This window comes from Scatophagus argus, chromosome 23 (genome assembly GCF_020382885.2).
Source record: "Scatophagus argus isolate fScaArg1 chromosome 23, fScaArg1.pri, whole genome shotgun sequence".
Classification (NCBI taxonomy): domain Eukaryota; kingdom Metazoa; phylum Chordata; class Actinopteri; family Scatophagidae; genus Scatophagus; species Scatophagus argus.
The window spans coordinates 1504209-1527040 of NC_058515.1; the positions used below are offsets into that span (position 1 = coordinate 1504209).

The 22832-nt window shown below is 38.8% G+C and overlaps 1 protein-coding gene and 1 long non-coding RNA gene across 3 annotated transcripts; one reads left to right on the top strand and one right to left on the bottom strand.

Moving 5' to 3' along the window:
• Positions 1–221: 221 nt before the first annotated feature.
• Positions 222–22832, bottom strand: acox3 (acyl-CoA oxidase 3, pristanoyl). Of its 2 annotated transcripts, none has more exons than XM_046380316.1 (19): positions 22684–22832; positions 18765–18906; positions 17675–17772; positions 17431–17566; positions 17156–17230; positions 16686–16775; positions 14766–14909; positions 14272–14360; positions 12676–12772; positions 10918–11100; positions 10631–10753; positions 10418–10538; positions 10039–10161; positions 9176–9283; positions 8478–8593; positions 6587–6761; positions 6429–6496; positions 5762–5848; positions 222–1464 (listed from the first exon to the last, which is right to left on the bottom strand). In XM_046380316.1, the coding sequence occupies exons 1-19, from the start codon at positions 22686–22688 to the stop codon at positions 1345–1347; spliced, it is 2100 nt and encodes a 699-aa protein (XP_046236272.1). In that variant the 5' UTR covers positions 22689–22832; the 3' UTR covers positions 222–1344. The 2 variants fall into 2 exon arrangements, with proteins under 2 accessions (XP_046236272.1, XP_046236273.1); XM_046380317.1 differs by having other exon boundaries at positions 22691–22828.
• On the top strand, positions 19718–20250 carry LOC124054383. The gene is made up of 2 exons (XR_006842368.1): positions 19718–19818; positions 20129–20250. It is a non-coding gene; the product is annotated as an uncharacterized LOC124054383 (long non-coding RNA).

Genomic DNA, 22832 nt, shown 5'->3' on the forward strand with positions numbered 1-22832 from the left:
AATATCATAGCAACACTAAAACATGAATACAAATCTCACTATGAAGCATTAGCTTTGTTGAGCTTCAAGTCATACCAACTTGATTTTGAATGAAATCTTGCTTGAAGTGGGAAATGGTCAGTAATGTAAATTGTAAGCAGTCTTGCAGGATTCACTGAAGCACCACAAACCTATTTTGTAGACCACACGTTTCCCTTGAAAGAACCCATTATAAAATTATGTAGCGGATTAGTGAATTTATTTAATTTGTATATTATACCAAAACATTGTTTTACAAAAACTGCTAATTTTACAAAAGAAAATTTCGTAGTGTATATCATCTACAGTTTAACAGTTTTCAGATTCATAAAAATGTTACATTCCATGTCATTCATTTAAGCAATCAAACACAATAAATTTTACTTACCACACTCATTAGTTATGAAACATTTAAATGGGCTCAAATAATGTTTCACTAAGAGTTTTGCTTTTAAAGCCCTTTGAGACAAACCGCTTGAAAAATGGGCTATACAAATAAAGCTGTCTTGTCTTGCTATAAAACCATTGTATTTTATGAGCATCACATGACATAAGTCATTAGGTCTGATAAAAAATAAGTCTCCCAAAGGCTGTATCAGTAAATTATTCTTGTGACACTTGTGTGTGGAGACTGACTAAGTCTGAAAGACTCCAGCATGTGTGTTCGACTAGTAACTGAGCAGATATTGGACTGAATGGGGCATCATTTTTAAATATGGCATTCATATTTTTTTTAATACATCTATGCCATTAACTATAGCAAAGAGCGTTTCCTTAGTGGTGTTAAAGAGTAAGAAGCACACAATTTAGTCTCAAAATAGGACATTGTTGACATTTAGAAGTTTTACAGAAGCTATTGGTTTGTCATCTACACCTGCAAACTGTTAGCAGTGCACTTTTTAGCATCTCATTTAAGGGAAGTGAGATGCTACGAATTGCAGTCAAATATTTTCTGTGCTACTCCATGGCCATTAGCCTCACTTTCAGCTACTGACAGAATAGCAATAGACAACGCAATATAAAACAGATTTAAACAGAATTTCTCTTTCTCTGTAAACAGAGAAACAACATATTGTATTTGCAGAGACTGTATTGAAATCTCTTTAATTTGTTAAGTGTTGAACCAGAGTTCAAGATTCTTGACTTCTTTAGGGTACAAGATTTGGAGGATTGTAAGGGGTCTTTGGCAAACAGAGAGTCAGCCTAAGTATAGTCCATTCATTTTAAATTGTTGGAAGTTTTTAAGGCACACACTTTTTCCACCTAGAATTTGGACACACCAGACACACGTGTCGACATGTCCAGAGTTGAGAGTGCATCTGTGTTCTAGAGTTTTGGACGGAGGGATCCAACCACAGGTTTGTCCGAACAGAACTCTTTCCACCAGGATGGCCGCTCCAGCACCTGGCAGCCCTGCATCACTGTTGACCACAGATTCTTGTAAAGCTGCATGAAATTAAAACAATGAGATGAGTCAGACAATTTTTAAAGTGCTCACTGTTGAGAAAAAGGTCATGATCCACTTCCAATATTATATTTCTTTCAATATACAAGCTAAAAAAATACTGTATTCTACTAAAATACTTGAACTATTGCTGTTGTAGACTGAGGATCCAGCTCTTGAACTGGGCAACAAATTTGCTCACTTAATCGCTGCTTTATGCAGTGATTGTCAAATCATATCTTAGAAATTGTAACTAGACATGAGTATCCCAAGAGTTCGGTGGTGATGTCTTTTTTAGCCTTTCCAAAAATACAAAATGTTGAAGCTGTTAATTTTAGCATGCTTTGCCGTTAAAATAATGCGTACAACAGCAAGTTGCCCTTACTTCCAAAACCAAGAGTTAGCATATGAGCTAACTACAAAACTTTTGGGGATGAAAGGTTACATTAGAAAAAGTTCTTATTCGGGGACCGGAACATCCATGGTGTTGGAATCACGAGATCAGTTGATACAGATGAAACTGTATCAAAGCTAGGGCTAGCACATGTTGATGCTTTGAATTAGATCTAGGTCATGGGAGGTCTATCTGAGACTGTGGCTCTACTGAGTAGCTTTCAGATGTGTTTTTGTGCCTGTGTGGATGAATCTGAAAAAAGTAAAATAAAAGACTGAGTAGGTATTTAATGCTTCAGTCTACATGATGATGATTATAATCTGATGATTATTGCTGAACACACAGAAAACAATGGGACCTGTGTTCATTTGCGTTTCCTCCTGAGTAATCTGAGTTGTCATCATCACTTCCTTCACAGATATCGGAAAAACTGCAATCAAACTGAATTTTGGATAAACATCAACCACAAACAAAGTTTTCATCTTAACTACACTACTGCTGGCCTTCCAAATGTGATACTTCTTCCTGAATTCAGACAAACTTGATGAGTGTTTGTTTGTATATTGTGCCAGGACTTCCTCCCATGCAACCTGAAAGTGACTAATTACACTATGATATAGAAGTACAGTACAGAAGATGTAAGCTTTCCAACAATCCATTCATTATCTATAACTGCTTTTCCCTTGGAGGGTGGCATGGGGGCTGTACCAGATCCCAGCTGACAGTGGGCAAGATATGTGATAAACCCCTGATATGTCGGCAGTTCATCACAGGGTTGACACGAAGAGATAAACAACTGTTAATACTCACATTTATGCCTAACCCCCCAATTCAAAGTCACTTTTTCACAATTAATCTAACTTTCATGCCTCCATAAAATAACATAAATAATAAATCTTGATGATGGCTCATATCCAAGGCAATGTGGGCAAGTGCCCTACTCAAGGACCCCGAAGGGGTAACAGCTAATTTGTTTAGAAACATACACTGATAAATAAAAAAACTGAAAAAAAAAACTTTGACCTGTGTCAAAGTTTATATGATACACAAATTCTGCTTAGCCAAATTTTTGCTAAGGGCCCACGGCTCAATTTTGCCCTTGGGTTCATGTTAATGGTCTTGCTCGAACCTATAATTAAATAAAAAAGATTTTTTTTTTATATTTTTATAGGTGCAGTGGTTAGCACTGTCGCCTCATAGCAAGAGGGTTCCAGGTTTGAATCCCGGTCTGGGCCCTTCTATGTGAAGTTTGCATGTTCTCCCTGTGCCTGCGTGGGTTTTCTCCGGGTTCTCCGGCTTCCTCCCACAATACCAAAAACATGCACATTAGGTTAATTGGCTACTCTAAATTGCCCCTAGGTGTGAGTGTGAGAGTGTGTGGTTGTTTGTCTTTGTGTGTTGGCCCTGCGATTGACTGGCGACCAGTCCAGGATGAACCCCGCCAATCAAATCACACAATGAATTTCCAAATGAATGAGTTTCTCCTTTTCCTTACAATGAAAATAAAGAAATAACACTGTAGAACTCTGGCATCCCTGTTACACTACACTATAATTGCAACTATAAATTAGTCAAACTACTTAGGATATTACATTTGAAAATGCTGCAAGATCCAGACAAGATCAGTCTTCCCAAATTACATCTTTATTGTTCCTGCTAGCACTTCCACTGTTATGGCTACTTTGTGTTACAAGTACTAATACTCTCAGAGAGACTTTATTGTGATTTGATTTGTAAATGTTTTTCAAGTTAGTGGATGACAGAGAAAGTAAAGTAGAAAAAGAAGTCAATGGCATTAGCAGGTTTCCTTAACTTATGTTCCAAGCTTATTAAGTATTAAAAGATGAAACATCTAGGACTAATATTGCTGCAAAAATAAACAATTCAAACCCTAATGCTGACACAGAGAAATAGAATTTGCTGTGTGTCAAAATGATGATTCTTCCTTTCTCAGGCAAAACAAACATCAGTTGAGCCTTTTTAATGGAAAAGAAGCTTCTCAGACAGTTCAGAGAGGGTCATCATCAACAACTGTCAAACATAATTTATTGCTGCTTTTAATCAAGCACAACACTGTTCGTGTTTTCCTGGAAGAGGGAGAGACGGCAGCCAAAGTTCTGTCGTCCTCTTCCAGTAATAAGACTTAACATGACTAAATCATGGGACTACATAAGAATGGGGAGGGAGGAAAAAACAACTACTACTGAGTCACTGTTCTGGTTTGTGAGAAGAGCTGACAGTTTGCCATGAAAGAAAAAATGTTTCATAATTAGTTGCGATAAACTCGTCTGTAATGACCATATGTATGACTAGTATCCCAACTTACCTACTTTTCAACAAGCAGGTAGAGGCTGAATAAGTTAACATACTTGAACTAGAATGAGTTCATATCTAAAGTATATTTTAAAACAATTACTGTCAGTGCTTAGTAGCCTGATCATGGAAGGACTGAAGGACTTAAGTGTTTTGTTCTCTTACAAATGACACATATATATGATGTCAGTCTGAGGGCATTTCAGCCTGATTCATTAGACAGAATATCATCAGACTGCCTGATAATTCCTCTTGCTTTCTGGGCCAGCTGTCTCTTCACTGGGCTCAAAACTGATCTTGGAGTAGAATTTCACAATACATACAAAATCATAAAAATTTTTTGGGTTGTTACTATTCTTCCTAAGTTCAATCATTAATTCCTTTGTTAAATATAAAGATGATTCCTCTCTATCATCTTGGTTTATAGCAGTATTTCCCAAACTCTGCATGTCCCCCTTTTGTGGATCAGAATATTTCCAATCCACCCCCAATTCCAATACACAGGTGCATTTGTGAGGTCAGACACTGATGTTGGATGAGAAGGCCTGACTTGCAGCCTTCGCTCTAATTCACCCCAAAGGTGTTCTATTGGGTTGAGGTCAGGACTCTGTGCAGGCCAGTCAAGTTCTTCCACACCAAACTCGCTCATCCACGTCTTTATATGACCTTGCTTTGTGCACTGGTGCGCAGTCATGTTGGAACAGGAAGGGGCCATCCCCAAACTGTGAGCAGTGAGCAGCTACCAAATGCAAATGTAACACTCAGAACCAACCTGAAACCTTTATCCACTTGATTTGACTGACAAGAGAACAGGCCACACCTGGCCATGACACTGCTTGTCAGCCATTAGTCCCATCATTTGTGAGCCATCCATAATGGGGGTGAGTGTATAAAAATGGCTGTAATTCCTAAATGGTTAATGCCACACTTTCATTAAACCCCTTGAATTAATGCTGAAAGTCTTCACATCTTTAGTATTTAATTTCAAATTAAATGTGGTGGTGTACAGAGGCTAATGCCAAAAAAAATGTACTTGTCTCAATACACATGGACCTAACTGTATGCCTCGCCATATTTTCTTGTCTTTGCCTTGGAAGTTGTATTTTGACTTGGTGAAGACTCATCCTCTGCTGTATGTTTTGCTGGGAGCACTGCCCTTGTCCATGTTATGCTAGCAGAGCTCAAGCATTCGTCATTCATTTGCCTTTCCATGACCCTCTTGCAACAGCTCCACATCCCCCAGAGGATGCATCCCCGACTTTGGGAACCACTGGTTTATACTAATAGACACATGGTGAACTGTATTGTTCCTCTTGTGGATTGTCGGTAATGATCTTTGGTACTCAATAAGCCTAAAAACTTATTTTGTGCTTGAAACAATTGCTAAAAGAAACAAATGTGTGCCTTGCATTTTTTGGTATAATCTAGTATGATACAATATGTAGTGGGAGTGATGTCAATCCAGCAGGCCAGTATTTAAAAGGTTATTCAGAAAGAATTTAAAGGGCAAACCTGTTTTCTTAGAGTATTTAGGTAGTTGGCAAAGATGTGGACAAACAAAAATGCTTTTACTTAAGTACAATCAGGCTTACATGTCCATCAGCACTGCCAATCGGTGAGTTGAGAATAAAATCAGGAGGTGCAAAAACATCCACCAACGCCACTGCATCATCCTTCAACTGGAGGAGAGACACAGAAACAGAGGTTAGGTTTGAGATTAGATAAAGTTTAATAAAGGACCAACATTTCAGCATTGAGCTATACAATGACAGGAAGTAAGGAAGGGAGCTATGTACAAAAAATAATATACAAAAGTACACAGTGAAACAAATGAAAGCAGAGGATGGTATGTACTGCTGTGTTATTTGCATTGCTAATACATTTAATCACTTACTTCAGCAGCTAAAAGTTGTATATTGATGTAATAGCTATAAATCTCTTGTGTTCAGTTATAATGTGAGATGAAGTCTACAGACATCATGAATGTGACTCAAGTCTGACCAAGGTCCATGTACTGTGACTCCAGCCTACACCTGTTTAAAAGGGTTAGTAGATGGCTGAGGAGCATACAGAGGAATGACTGGGGAAATCTGGACTCAAATGTGTCAAGAGTTTTGTAACTTCATTCAAAATTCAGAGAGCCTTTCAATATATCTACTTAAAACATGAAATAAGGTGAGAGTTAGCTAAATCAAAGGGATGCAGACATTAGACAAAGAGTGAGACGGACAGAAATGCACAAAAACATATGTCTTTTACCTGGGAGCAAAGCATAAGAATTGCCATCTGGACCAACTCTGCGGGTTTCCTTCCACTTAAGTAATTACCTACACAGGAATAAAACCATGTTACAAATATCAATGGAACGGGTCATCTTGGTTTGTGTTTCTTTACTTCATACAGATTACAATACATGCCTTGGTACAATGTGGCCATGTGACTGTTGAGGCTCCACAGCCCATACAGGGCACACAGCTTGCTTAGTACAGGTCTGAGACCAGCTGGTGTGTTCTGATCAGTAGTCAGCTCATAGAACTTCTGTAGGCAGTTGTATTCAATGTAGGCCATGGCCAAAGAACGGCAGTAGTAAACCTGAATACACAACAACATACACAACAACATGAACTCACTATTATCACAGTTAGTGTCTGTCATAAGTAAGTGATACTCTTTGTATATCAACTGAGAGCCCAAATTATATATTGTACTTTAAATCATTAAAGGATGTAATTTTGTTCATTGTGTGCCAAATGCAGTGATAATCCCAATCTATTTTAAACCAACTTTGGAACATAAACTTGCTTAACAGCATATTGTAGGGTTCACTCAATTTGTCTATGCAGTGATCGAATTCAAATGTAATATTGTAGTTTATTTAATATATCATCATCATCAATATAGCAACATCAAACCATTTCCCAAACCCAAGATCTTTGTAGGCTAAACACCAACAGTTTGTCAGAAGAGGCAAGACAAGCTATGAAAATGGACAAAAACAGGTGAAAGTTGTAGATGTAGACAGTATGATGGAAAACAAAGTTCTGAGTTCTACGTTTTAGTATTTGTGAACTCACATAACAAAAGGCACAACTGGGAGCGATAATTCTGCTCAAGAATTAAAGCCAGAAACTGAAAAATCAGTTTTAAATCAGTTATGTGTGTATAAATAAGGGCAAAATTTGATTGGAATATCCATGGTGCAAAAATTGGAAAAAAGAATACAGGACATTTTGAAAGAAGAAAGAAGAAGAAGAAGGAGGGACAAAAGGGAGGTAGAAAAAAAAAAAGAGGAGGAGGAAGACAAAAGAGAAATACATGAGGGTCCATCAAGACATAAAAGATGTTAATTCTGCATCACCTGGGATTTCAACTCACAACCTTTACCACCTTTGTTGTGATCGTGTTGAGCTACACAGAGTTTTGAGCTGGCAGGAATTTTGAGGTGGCTTCACACATGGTTATGACAAACACATTAGAGTCGACAGAACAACGCAGCTCATAATTATTTCCATCTTATTAAATTAGGAATTTCATTTGAAATCCTGGGTGTTTTAGATGCTTTTCATGAAGACTGCAGAATGACTGAGACATCACGCTATACTATGGTTACTGAGAATTTGCTGTATCTGTTACCCGTCACTTTGATTCACTGTGTAACTCTTGATGATTCTAAAATCTGGCTCAGATGAAAATGGCTTAAAGTAGGCTAACATTTCCCAGACTTATATTATTATCTGTCAGCAAACAATTCCTAATCCTCTAAGGACTTTTGATATTATTACATATACCAACATCATATCAATCACTCAACAAACAAATCAACTGAATCCAGTGACACACACACTATCCAGGAAACACCACCCACACCCAACGCCGTAACCTACATCCTGCATCTCTGACACAAATAACACAAACCAGATGATGGCAGCCAAGATTCTGGGAAAGACAGCCAAGAAAAACCACACCTCCATTAGCTAAACGCCGTTTCTTTCTGTTTATCATCAGCGTGAAGGTTACTGGCTAAAACTTCACAAGAGGATAGAAAAAATGTGCTTATGAGATTCTTAGTAGGACCAAGCCTCAGCACTGTGTGGCAACACCACAGCAGCTTGGTGCCATGCCTGGATGGCTTGACTGGTGCCACTGCAATGTATTATCATTGATTTATATCTACAAAATGGCTTCTTTTTTTTTTTGCTTTTTTAAATAACTGGGGTCATGAGTTCTGTTTTCAGCTTGAGCTATGGGCATAACTGAGAGTATTCATAAAGGATCCCCAAAACGCCACTGTATCTGCATGTGTCTTACCTGGCTGTTGTTACGGGCTTCAAACTCATCCATTCCTGAGGCCCTCTGCTCTTCCAGTCTTTTCTGGCTCTCCTCCAGCAGGAAACACACCAGCCACTTATAGGCCGCCACTGGCACTGATTTTGTGTCAGATATATTTAGATAAATGGTTAAATGTGACTGAATTACAAAAGTTTCTGCACCCATTTTTTTGGATCTCACAATAAACTGCACAATAAATAGGTTAAAATATGTTAACAGAAGGTGATTATATATTATTACTATGATTAAGTTACTACCAATGGTCACTTTTGTGCAGAATACTGAGCTAAAATGGCAGAAGACAGGATTAACACAGGAACAGTCGAGGTGAGGTTGAGTTCATCAAATTTTAACTTAAAATTGAAAATTGCTTAAACTTTGAAATCACTGCCGACACTCTTCTTTCTATAGACATTTATAGTAAGCGTCCGGCAGCATTCACTGCAAAGTCATCTTCCTGTTGTATTTAATGCATTTTGGCTGTTATCTTACATCTTATCTGACTGAAAACAACTTTGGCTAAAGCCACATGTAAGTAATTAAGTGAAGCTATAAATACAAGCATTCCAAAGTGTTTACAGGGAAAAAATCCCTTCTCTAACCTAGATTTATCACGTAGAGTTTAAAAAACTTCATTATAATTTATCCGATCCTGACAAGATCAAATAATAGAATACCTGCAGAGTCCATACACTGATCCAAGGTCGTTGCTGTAAACCTGCTTTCCAGGATCTTGTGAAGATCATCTAAGAAATCCACAGTGTGAAGAGGAGACTCAATACCATCTGAAAGCAGAAAACATATTCACCTAAACTCGGTCAGAGCTCTACGTCACTGCTGTTTTTGAATCTTAAGTATAATAGCTCAGAGTGCAGAACAGGACAATCACTGTTAATATTTCAATAAATATCAAACATACACTGTACATAACACTTAATAATAAATGGAACATTTATAGTTTATTATGGGAGTATTTATGAAGTATTATAATCCATTCATAACGAGTAAGCAAAGTGCATGCATTTAATAGCTAGTTTAGAATTAGTCGAGAGCATTCATAAGACATTTAAACTTCATATAGTTCATTATAAGTCACATCTATAGTGTTTTATGATTGTTGATATGGTGCATTATTATGTGTGTTTATGAATGAAGCTATATAACATCATGAATGCATTATAATACACTATGACTGCCTCCCATAACACATTATAGATGTGGTCTTCATAGAAAGTGTTCCCGAAAGTATTTGTGGGTTATCAGTGCAGACTAAAAGGCTGTAGTGGACTAAAGTAGCACAGCTTATTGTGAAAGAGATGTGGCAGACTATGATGCAATGGTGTCTGATTCCAAACTACCAAGAGCGGGACAGATGTCATTAATGAAACAACATGTAAGCTTGATGGTGAGCTACTGTGGCTGGCAAGGCTAACATCGAAAAGTGATATGATCAGCAATGAACACAACGCTACTTTCTACATCATCTATAACTGACATCAGTAACAGTTTGTGATAATCTCTCAGTGCATCCGGGACTCACCATGGCGTTTAGCATGGAGCCAGCCGAGCAGGTAGTTGCTGGTCTGCTGCAGCAAGACATTGTTGTCTCCTTCATATGTGCAGTTTGGATCATTGTCATTGCGCAGATCACCTAGCCGATTCACTGAAAGAGAGAGAATATTTATGTATTTAGGTCTCTGCATTTTTCTAGATTTGTGGGGCCTAACAACTTTGTGGGGAACAAAATACTAGACCCCATAACATAAATCAGTAAATTTTAAAGAGAAGACTTGCATTAGGGTTAGTGCTAGGCAAGTAGTTGTTGTAGTTAAGGTCAAGGTCAGGCTCAAGAAAGTAAGTTTGAGTCTCTGTAATGTCCCCACAAGAGATGAAAACATATTTGTGTGCTTGAGACTAACTGGCCAGGTATCCATGTCCACCACAGGCCTCTCTACATTCCTGGATCCCCCTCTGAGCAATCCATGAGCCCAGTGGTTTACTAGAGCAGCCCAAGGTATGGATCTCTCTGCCCAACTCTGCCTGAAAAATACACAGAACATAAAAGATTATAGTTTATATAGTATGATAGAACTTGATATATAGACACACACATGCCCATCATGTTTACTGACTTGTCTAGCACTCTTGTCCTTCATTATCTGTCCAATCTGAAACTCGACAAAGTTCATGAAGATGGATTTGGAGAAGTGTTCAAGCGCATATGCTGCTGCCAAGTACGGGATCAGACGCCATTGCTGTAACAACATACAAAATATCTCATGAATTTGTGTAAACATTTACACCCATACTCAAAGAGATGCACATGAATAATAATTGTTGTGATGTGGCTTGTAACTTTGATAAGGTACTCTGTGGTTTGAGGTACATTTGCTTTAAAATCCATTCCCTCCAGGCTCACCTGTAACTGGTACTCCAAAACAGGAATCTCTTCCATGTCTTTGGGTCCAAACTGTCTCCTGGTGGCTGAAAAGCGGATGGCCACAGTCAGAGCCAGCTTCAGGTTGACTAGTGCCATCCTGGTGATGGATACTCTGCCACCTGACAGGGCACCCAGAGACACTCCAAAACGTTTGTTGGGGTCCTGAAACACAGAATGATACATAACATTTATAGGAAGCTCTGCTTTAAATCCAGAGAGAGCAAAAGGAAACCCTGCAGCAGCGAAATGATTCTACTGATCTATACAAATATTGGTCTTTATCAACTGTGTCCTTATTGTAAACTCAGAGCTTATGCCCATGCCAGGATCCTGTAGGAATAATGAAACAGTTTTTCCAGCGCCCGCAGCAATGGTGATTGACAGGGGGGCCTGGCTTGCGAGCTCTGTTCCGGTTCGTCCGGTGTGCTCACTGGGGTTGAGGTCGGGGCTCTGTATGAGCCAGCTGGGTTCCTCTGCACCGGAGTCCGGACCTTATTTTGTGCACTGGGACATAGTTGTGCTCAGGTGGAGTGGGGTCTGTCGCATAGTCCAAAATGTCTTGGCATGCCAATCATAAAGATTTCCATTTACTGGAAGTAAGGGGACTCAACCAACCCCTGAAAAACAGCCCCACGCCACCAGATGAATTGAGTAACAAAGAAGTGTGTCTGAATACTTTTGTCTATATAGTGGATATTGGTACAGGTCTTTCTACTGCTTGTGGTGTTTACACCTCTCATAGGGTAGCAGAGGAATTTTCCATGTCTGGTTGTCATTATCAGCAATCTTCTCACCATGTCCATATGGTTTTGCCCCCTGAGAGCCCATTAAAACACTGCAGCAGCAGTGAAAAGTAGACATTTCAGACATGACAGCACTTGATTCAATAAAGTTAAAGGTTGCCTACGGTGTTTGTTTATTCACATCTGTCCCTGTGTGCATTTAGGATTTTACAGTGTTTATAACTGAAGGAACAGATCTTATGAAATTTGTTAAAAAAAATAAACATTGTAGTGAATACATGGGTACTAGATTGTACACTGCTTTAAAGGGTGAGGTCACCCAAATTACAGTAGTTTTTAGTGATGTTTTCAGGTTTGCCGTGTGCAGGTCTTCATCTCTGACATTTCTGGCTGGCTCTGCAGCTGTGGCTCAGGTTTTACAAATGGTTCTCTATTATCTAGAGAAGTCCTAAAGCCCAGTGTCATTCAGGCACATTTTAATGGGTGTGTACCTGCTGAAACAGAGCCGATCAAAATGCTGCGTTTTGCTTACCTCACCCTGCCAATGCTTCTGATTTGCTCTCCATCAAAACCACCATTTATTATCATTAGCAGAGAAAAGTGTAAAAAACAATCAGGTCATTTTCTATTTTGACCTTTGCTTTCACAGGTCAAAATGGCAAACATCTCCAATGGAAGATCATATCAGCTGTCTTTACGGAGTGTGAAACATGGGGATGTCCCTACCATTGTTGTAAGGTTGCTTTTTACCTCTAACTCAGGCCAGTGTATTAACTCTCAATAATAGATTTAAAACCTTTAACAACCTATTTCTGTCCAGAAACACTGCTCCTGTTACTCAGGATAATCCAAAGTCATCATAAAAGGAAGGAATTTCATGGTAAAAAATTGTTTAAAAAGTATTAAGTAGTGCAGCTTTGATTGGTTAACTTAAATTGGTGATCAGAATACCTCTGGAGTGCTTTCTTTGGCCACTAGTGGAAATCTTACCGACCTTGAATGGAGTAACATAGCGGCCATCAGGAGTAACATCTCCAGTCTTATTGAGTAGATTCTCCCGAGGAATCCTCACATTATGAAACAAAACAAACCTGACGGGGAAAAAAAAGACAATGAAAGAAGAAATGTGAGACTCAGTTCTGAAAAAAACACTCTGCTTACACACACACTGGCAACTTGTGTGTGACACAAAAGCATGACATGCATTTTTTTAGTGATGCGGTGTGACTGTTTACCACTTCTGCTTCATGCTACCAAACCAAAGCATGATGATGCTGAAAACTACACTTAAAGAATACCAAGGCAGAAAGGTAACGGAAGAGAAACTTGTTTCTATTGTAACATGTATCATTCTATCTTCAACATCAGAACCTGATAAACTCTCTATGACCTTGACAGAGGACAGAGTCTGATCGGGCAGGGCTGGAAATGACCCTTTTTATCTCAAAATTAGTTTGTATAATAAGAGGCAACAGGTGTATTAGTGGACATACTAGAGATAATAAGCTACAAATAACATGTCATGTCACACACTGTGTTTCGTGTGTTCTTACTCAGCCAAACTAGTTAATGTACAGAATTACAAAAAATAATAATAATACACAGCTAAAACGAAATAAGACAACTTAAAGCAGCAAATATCCGAAATATAATCACATAATGAAAGAAGAAAATATTATTTTCATGGGATTGACTATCTAGCTGTATCTAAAGATGAAAAGACAGAAATCCCAAAGGGATCCAATTTAGCATCTAGGATAGGGGTGTGGTTGTTTTTTTTCTTGCATATTAGATGACACAAAACCCAAGTTTCATTACAAATACCAAAATTATCTTTTTAAGCCTCGCTTTGAGAAATATAAATGATTTTCTATAAAACCATTCTGTCATTGAACAAAAGGCAAAATTTTAAAATGGTAATGTTGTCAAAAAATAAGCAGCTGTATATGAACTCATGCAAGTCCAAGTATAAATAATCATAAATGTCAAATTGTTCAAAATGTCTTGGTACACTAAAGCATGAAAAATTTCCCTTCACTGAAAGTCAGGAGTCCAACCCCTGAAAAACAACCCCAAATTCGATGATAAAGAAGTGTGTCTGAATATTTTTGTCTAGACAGTGTATATCATTTACACTCAGTCTCAAATGCTTCAAAGAGTTTGGCATTCCTCTGCTATAAACTATGAAAGTAGTTCCATCTAGTGGCTGCACTGAGGCACTGCCAAACATATGCTGCTCTTTTACACGACCAGTGACCCATTTGGTTAAACCTCAGCACTTCGACTTAGAACAACGTTTGCCTTAATCCTGACGCCATTCTGACCTATATATATAAAAAAAGTATGCATAAAGGTAACTTGCATACAATTGAATCCAACTTTACATCATCACACATTTTACTACAGGGATTGTTGGCCAAACTCAGCCATAACTTAGCTCCAGTATGTTACAACCATTTAACACCATTTTTGTATTGCTTGTGTTTTCTGTATTAGTGGCACATTTCTAAATGCAGCATAGACATTACCAAACTGGTGATGTTTTCTCCATATTCAGAGCCTTTAATCACTGTTTAAAGATGTTACCTACCCATTATCCAGTCCATTCTGGCCCAGCTTCTTGCCCATATCTCCAACAAGCACACCAGGCAGAGCTAAGAGGGTCTTGGGATCTCTCACCTGCAGCACAATGGTTACAGATTTACTGGATGTAACCTGTACGATACTGAGCTGTTCATGGTTGGTATATTTATAATGCAAGCTGTAGTCCCTTTATGCAACACAAAAATTTTATTTTATCTTAAAGTGCTGGACTATTTGCCCATACAGTTTTTCACAAAGTGATTAACCTTGAGCCATTCCTGTTTGACTGGGCCTTTGCTGCTTTTGACTACAAAGCAACAGAGCTGTATAGTTCTAGAAAGATGTTCAACGGTCTCATTAACCTGTTTCAAATGCTTCCAGAATGTCAGCAGTGAGCACACACCTAAAATTATAACGTCTTAACATAATAACAATAACATCAGATAACACATAATAAAACCAGCAACTTGGTCAGGAATCAATCAAAGGTCAAAGTCTTACTGGGACAATGAAGGAGTGCAGGCCGTGGCACATTTGGTCAGGTGTGTAGAGCTGAGCAAACACCACAGCGTGGGTTGCAGTCTTCCCCAGGTTCCCCACCCAGAATTTAGCAGCCTCAAAGTCTGGAGAGTTTATTACAAACTCCTACGGAGCAGAAAGTTAGTGGTTTTCACATGAAGGGTTGTGGACCAAACTCTTGTTAATAAAATGAGCACAAATGAGTGAGATTGTTCTTTCTATTCAATAAAACGGGTTTGTTTGTAAGTATTTTGTAGTAAGGCTCTTGACTAAATAATTATATTTACTGTTATGCTATCTCACTAAGTGATGATCTAAAGCAGATAATCCAAGTGGATTTTCATTACATTTTATCTGACTAAAAATAATTCAAATGAAACTGAAAGAGAAAAAACATACACACACTGTGCTTCACCTCGTCCATGAGAACACTGGTGCTCCTCCGTCAGGTGATTTCAGAAGAATTTATTTATGCTACATAATATCATGTTAGTTTTTCAGGTAGATTCTGCTTCTCATCAATGTTTTTAGCTCACGAAACAATAATCTGAGAAAATTCACTCTTTGACTTTTGCCACTCATGAGAAGAGATCAGAAGAAAAGCTTTGTTTTTAAGATTTGGAAATCAATTACCTGAATGCTGAAAGCTCTCTCCACACTGTTACTGTCAGCAACTCACTTGTAATGGAGGAACTGTGAATTTCTCTGACAGGTGAAGCGATTAACATTGATTATTTCATTACAATGGTAACTGGCAGTGAGTGGGATATAATAGGCAGCAAGTGAACATGTTCTCCTTGAAGCATAATGATTTGAGCAACTTTGACAAGGGCAAAATTGTGATGGCTAAATGACTGGGTCAGACCATCTCCCAAACTTCAGCTCTTGTGGAATATTCCTGGTCTACAGTGGTCAGGACCTACCAAAAGTGGGCCACGGAAGGAAAATCGGTGAAATGGCAACAAGGTCATGGGCTGCCACTCACTGATGCACGTGAGGAGCAAAGGCTGGCCCGTCTTGTCTGACCCAACAGAAGAGCTACTGTAGCTCAAACTGCTGAAAAAGTTAATGGTGGTTCAAACAGAAAAGTGTTAGAACACACAGTGCATCACAGTTTTGTTGTGTATCAGGCTGCATGTACCACAGACAGTCAGAGTGTCCATGCCGACCCACGTCCACCACCAAAAGCACCTACAAATGGGCATGTGAGCATCAGAACTGGACCACACAGCAATCAAAAAAGGTGACCTGGTCTGATGAATCACATGTCGTTTTCCATTGTGTGGATGGCTGGGTGTGTGTGCGTGGCTTGCCTGGGGAATACATCGTACCAGGTGCACTATGGGAAGAACCCAAGATGGCAGAGGTAGTGCGATGCTTTCGGCAATGTTCTGCTGGGAAACCTTGAGTCCTGCCATTGATGTGGCTGTTACTTCGACACAGACCACCTACCTAAACATAGCTAGGTGTTGACTTGGCCTCCAAATTCTCCAGATCTCAATTCAATCCAGCATCTTTGGGTGGTGCTAGAAAAATCCAATCCATGGAGACCCCACCTTGCAATTTCAAGATTTAAAGGATCTGCTACTGAAGGCTTAGTGCCAGATACCACAGCATACCTTCAGGGGACTAGTGGAGTCCACGCCACAACGTTTCAGGACTGCTTCGGCAGCAAAAGGGGGACCTGATCAATATCAGGTGGGTGGTAATAATGTTATGGCCGATTGATGTATAATCTCTATGCTAAAAACCCCAAATACAATTCCAAAAATAAAAGGAATTTACTTTTATGTTCCCAAAGCTATCATGGCATGATACAAGGGGAAACATTTGAGTTGAATGTAAATCAACATCCATACAAAACTTATTTCTTGAGAGTGATGTGAGCACGTTTATGCTGACCTGGGTGGAGGGATCATATGTTGCTGTGGTCCTCATGGCTCTGGTGTTGCTGCCGTGGCTCAGCTCAGTCAGAGCAAAACACCCAAACGTCTATAAACAGATATATGCAGTTGCAAAATCTGAATTCATGCTGAAGTCCTGCTGATTGTGTAGCATGCAGCAACATTTCTCTGTAAATAAGTACATATCTGTGTAGCAGTAATTTGAGCCAAAAATATGCAAAGCTCATGTTCTTGAATGAACGACTGAAGCAGGAAAGAGCCAATATCACATCTGAAAGAGATTAATTATGGAAGCAAAAATCTTCATCACAAATATTATATGTCCAACTGTGTGTGTCCAACATTCAGCATCTACATCATATAAATGTACAGGGGCAGGATGATGAAACATCAATACAGACCCTGAAACCCTGTTAGACATCAACAGTAAAGCGTAGTTATGGGCAACATAATGCTGTGAAACTTAACCGTCATGTCTTCAGTGCTTTCAACAAATTCGATGTGTCTCCCTGATCCTGAATTAGCAACAGTTGCACCAAACATCTGAAAGAGAAGGTGTTTTTATTAGGTGTTCTTTTATTAGAATGAGGCAATGACTAAAAAGAGAAAAAGTCCACACTAAATGCAAACAAATGTTTCTGAAAATGAATTTAATCTCCATTGGAAAGTAAACTGACCTCAACATAGATTACACCTCATAGTACACCTTTGATACTCAGGCCACCGTATGAATGCACACTCACCCCTTTGTTGAGAAAGAACTTGGCTGTAAGGGCCCAGTCATACATGCCCAGACAATCATTGAGGACCACAGTCTTCCAGGGATTAGCCATCGCCTCTTCTTTTGTCAAGAAGTCATAGCGGAAGAGCTGCTTCACCCTGTAGATTTTTATCAAAAGAGAGATTACTGGGGGTAAAACTGAAATTGTGCTGCGTGGGCAAATTCAGAGTGGACAGGAAAGAGGAAACATTCTGTTACACTGATACCTGAGGAAGGTCAGCTCTCTCATTTTCTCAATAGGGACATCTTCACCAGGCCGACGGGCAAAAACAGGATCATTTTCTAGTGTCTTGAAAACGTGTTGCTGCAGCACAGAGAAGAAGGGATAATATATAAGACATATACAGGAACACTGAAACAACAGAACATTCTCTTATTACTAGTTTTGCAAAAGGCACTTTAATTTTCTGATGCTGTTTTAGGTTTGTTTATATATCAACAAGGTGTTCGTAAGAACTCTGAAAAAGACCATTGTTTTGTTTTTTTGAAATACCAACAACAATATTAATGAGAAAGAATATTTAAGTGTGTTCACACAAAATTAAAGATGTCAAAATTAACAGCAAACAAACAGCTTGGGGTAGGGGGGGTTCAAAATAAAAGTCCAAAGTGTAACTTACGTTAACAGGATCACTTTCACAAAATAAATGCTTTTGTTTGTTTGTTTCTTCACTTTTTATCATTGATAGTTGTTGGTTGTTCACACTGACTATACATCGACATTAAAACCACCTGCTTTTTTTTTTTTTTGTAGGTCTCCCTAGTAGATCCTTTGAATCTAGTGCATTGAAGGTGGGGTCTTGGTAGGTTTAATAGCACTCTTTATTAAAACCCCATAGATTGAGTGTAATTGAACAAAAAGCTTTGGATAAGGTGGTCCAAATCCCAACAAAGCTAACTGTATCTTTATGGTGGACTAGTGAGTTTCAGACCTACCACAAAAAAGGTACTAATACAAAGAATCTGTTCTTTCATAGTTTTGTATTCTACCTTCTACCAATAGATTTTAGTTGATATTAGTTGTTTTCTTACACATTTTCAGCATTGCTTCATCCATTTTCGAGCTTTCAGTTTCTGTATTTCGGCTTTCATCATTCACAGGAGCTTGCAGGGGCAGCAGCTGGTTAAATATTAAAGCCCATATGCATATTCTTACTCAGACACTTTTTGGATACTACTACTGGAAGTCTACACAAAGGGGCTTTAAAGAATTATGTTTTAGCTACTGCCATTCACGTTATTAAAAATGTGTAAATTTAGTCCTATCTACAGAGAGCATTTGATGCTGACAGCTACCTTGAATTCCATTTCCTCTCCTTCTATGAAGCGGCGCATGTCCTTCCAGTTGAAAGAGGCTTTTTTCCTGTAAATATCCAGCGGGCCACTGGGAAGGTCAGCTACTTCACAGTCCATCTTCTTCTCTTCAGACTGAAGGGGGCTGAAGTAAAAGTATAAAGTATTAACAGCAAATTGTAGGAAAAATCACAAGGTTCTCTTGCAGAAATTTTGCATTCATTTTCTAGACCTCTCTCTAATCCTTTTTCTGTAAAATATCTGTTAATTTGACCTCTTTGCAACAGATACCTAAATGAAATCATGTATGGAATTGGATGAGGCAACGGTATCAATGGCTGACTACTTAATTAAACCAAATATTTTGCCACCACTGTTTGCCAACATTGACTGTGTTGTAGTGAAGTAGAAGTATGAAGTAGCTTAAAATGCAAATACTCATGTAAAGTGCTATAAAACTGTACTTAAGAAAAATAGTTGAGTAAATGTAATAACAATACATACCTTTCACCACTAGATGAGCGGAAGGACTTGGCTACTATGCAGAGTACATACTGTGCGTTTTCACAGTGTCTTAACAGGTTATGACAAGTGGGCAACCACTGATTTTGACAGCTATAATGACAGCTGTCACAGATTTTAACTTATTAATGATAATTATGAGTTTTTGAAACACCAAAAAACAGCATGCTGTCTATACTATGTAAACTGAGCCAAGGATGTGTTTTCTTGTTATTTAAAAAGAGTGGTGGGTGTGTTGTTATGAGTTTAAAAAAGGTTAAAAAGATAATTAAGGTCAAGCTTAAAATACTATTATTATTTACAGTATATTTACAACTTCACTGCATTTGATTTGAAGTTCCATGAATATGTATTGGAATTCTCGTTTCTCTCCTGTGAGAACCTATTTTCTCATGCGCTATTTGTCTAATGACAGCCTCCGTAGGCTAGGTAATGTTTACACTCGAAGAGTTTCCCACGTTGTATGAACGTCTCACAGTTTGCATTCTTTCCAGCTGTATTTTGCATTCTTTTGAGCCCAAAGATAGCATTGTTGGTATGTATCTACTGTACTACTTCTTGTGTTGTAATTGCATACTTCCGTAGTTCGTTTTTGTGTACCGGTAATTTAGACGGAGATTTAAGGTAAAGCTGATACTAGAACATGCAGACGTTACTGCTAGCTCTCAGGCTACATGAGGCACGTTGTGCACGAATTTACGAGCTTAGATGCGAACCTGAATGTGTGATTTTTCATGCTTCTGCAAACGTATACATTTATTAATGTACGAGGATGATCTTATGAGATTACCAGTTTATTGTTGTTTAGCGCAACACTGATTTGGGCTATGTTTTGTATGTTTCAGTTTCACAAATTTCTTACACGTCATTAAACCTGTGGACGGCAAATCTAGTCTTCAGAGTCGTGATGTTAAGAAGAGTTTATCTGGCTGTTAGTGTATGAAAGTGTACCGAAGGCAGCACAGTGGGTTTTGTTGTAGGCCCACATGCATTTCAGGCCACAAAGTTGAGTTTAACAGCCAGTCCTAATGTGAGCTGATTGCTTAGACACGAAATTGAATAAAGCAGTAGTTGTATGCTGTACAATTTTTGAATAGCAGAAATCACTTAGATCCTAAACTGTTGACTTTGGTATGCTGGTCATGTATATGATTTGAGTAACCTACAATGACTATGTGACTGTATCACCTTTCTTTTTTTTCTTCATAGCACTCTCATTGTTCCTTCCTATCCTTCCTATAACTGCATTGACAGGGATTGCATGTGAATGTATATATGTGTATACTTGGGAAGAATCTCTATAGTGCTTGTCCATAAATCTTCATACAGCCAAACATTTCAACAACACAACAACTCAGCATTCTCTGAGCATAGGACTCAAAAATGTATTTGTGGTGCTCCATCTAGCAACGCCCGTCACCCAGAGTGAAAGTACCCACCCATACTGTGAGTACTAAGCATGAGTATAATAGCACATCACTAATACATTTGGAGAAACTGTATTGTTGTTGACTAACAAGCATCAAGGTTGGATGACTAACTGGGCAAAGTATTACCCTATTGTGTGGCTCTGTCTTAAAGAGGGTCCCTGCAAGACACAGCCTTTCATTAACTATTACGATGACTCTAAGGACATTAGGGCTGACATTAGTGCACTATACAGACACATCTCTTTATCAGGCTGTTTCTCAGTGGTTAAGCTAGGCCCCTTACTTTCAGTGAAGGGAAATCTTAATGCTTCAGCATACCAAGACATTTTGGACAATGCTATGCTGCCAACTTTGTGGCAACAGTTTGGTGAAGGCCATTTTCTATTCCAGCATGACTGTGCCCCAGTGCACAAAGTCCATAAAGAAATGGTTGGATGAGTTTGGTGTGGAAGAACTTGATTGGACCACATGTGAGCCCCTAACCCATGTGAGTTTTTGTTGTCTTTTGATTTTTGGTCCATGTGTCATGTTTCATTTGTGTCTTGTCATGTGTTTCCATGTGTATTATGTTCCAGGTTTTTGTCATGTCTTGTTTTATTTTGAAAGTGTCACTTCCCCTGTGTGTCCCTGTTTCATGTAACTTTACTTTGGTTTATCATGATTGCTTTGCCCTCCTTAATGTGTTGCACCAGTATCTTATTGTCTTGTCGATTTAGTCCTCGTCTTCCCAGTCACGTTTGTCGGTTCGTTGCACTTGGATTTGTACTTGCTGTTCGTCTTCATGTCAGAATCTGCTTTGTCGCCATGCCAGGAATTGCTTTAGTCTCATCTTGCCATGTTTTTCATCTCCACAGTAAGTGTGTGCTGTTTTGAGTTTTTGATTAAAATTTAAAAGACTATTGTTTTGGACTTCTGCCTCCCTGTCTGTTTTTGACTCTGCATCGGGGTTCGGCCCTCAGCATCGGGGTTCAGCCCTCTGCATCGGGGTTCAGCCCTCTGCATTGGGGTTCGGCCCTCTGCATCAGTGAAGCTTTTTGACAAGAAAGTGCTGGTATTTCTCTTAAACACCAGTAGACTCACTTCCCACGACAACTTATTACCTCAACTGATTTTCTCTCTCCCTCTCACACAAACACACACACACACACACACACACACACAAGGCCTTTCATAATTCCATAGTAATTAATTTATAGAATTGTTAAATAATTGTTTACCTTGATAAACAGGAAGGAGTAGTGATGTCCTCTGATACTCTACTTAAGTAAAACTAGTAATAGCAATCTGTACAAATGCTTAAGAGAAACTTATAATCAGTATAATTAGGAAAATGTACAAACTGACAGATTTAAAGTAAATGTACTCTGTGCAGAAAAAGTGTTAGTGACCCACAGTGCAAGATGACAATTTCAGAATGCTTGTTTGGCCACGCAACAGTCTAAACTTAAAATAAATAAAGAAATAATTAAAAGTAAAACGAACAAATCCTCACATTTGGATGGACGTATGACGTTGAAAAGGGAATACCGTATCAATGCCATCAAATTCTTTAATGCAGTTTTCAGTTTTCGAGCCATTTGTATACTAATGAAAACATATTCACGAATATAGTGAATTTCCATTAACCTTTGTAATGGTAAGCTGCTATCAGTTCTGGGCAAAGTTCAAGGCTTCTGCTTCTAGAACCTTCAGAAGCAACCTTAGAAGCTTCAGTCAAAGCACACAGCAGTCTGTTGCTATACGTGCCCACATGAAGTAACTGCTACTAAAATATTAGCCCACATTCCCCGTGTTGTTTAAAGGCTAACTTAGAGAGACAACCTTCACTTGGTAAACAGTAGCTCTTCAATGACGTGAATGCTACTGTTTCCACTTCAGCCAAGCTGTTGGCTTGTAGTCAAATCGCTTCCCGAGCAGCGGAATTGACATCTTTGAAAACGTCGACATTTAGTCATCGTATCACGTCTTACCTCATACCTCTGTGGCAATTTTCCTTGTTGAGATCGTTGCCTCTTCCCTGCGACAGTTTTCAAGTCCTGTGGACAGCTGAATTTACGTAGACGTGGGTCAGAGGTAACCCCTGTAGCTTCGATTCCGCCAGTTCAACAATAACACTTCC

Coding starts and splice junctions, on each gene's coding strand:
- acox3 (XM_046380316.1), bottom strand. Junction 17,567..17,674: donor AGAGAGCTGACCTTCCTCAG/GTATCAGTGTAA, acceptor AAAAATCTACAG/GGTGAAGCAGCTCTTCCGCT. Junction 14,910..16,685: donor CATATGATCCCTCCACCCAG/GTCAGCATAAAC, acceptor TCTGCTCCGTAG/GAGTTTGTAATAAACTCTCC.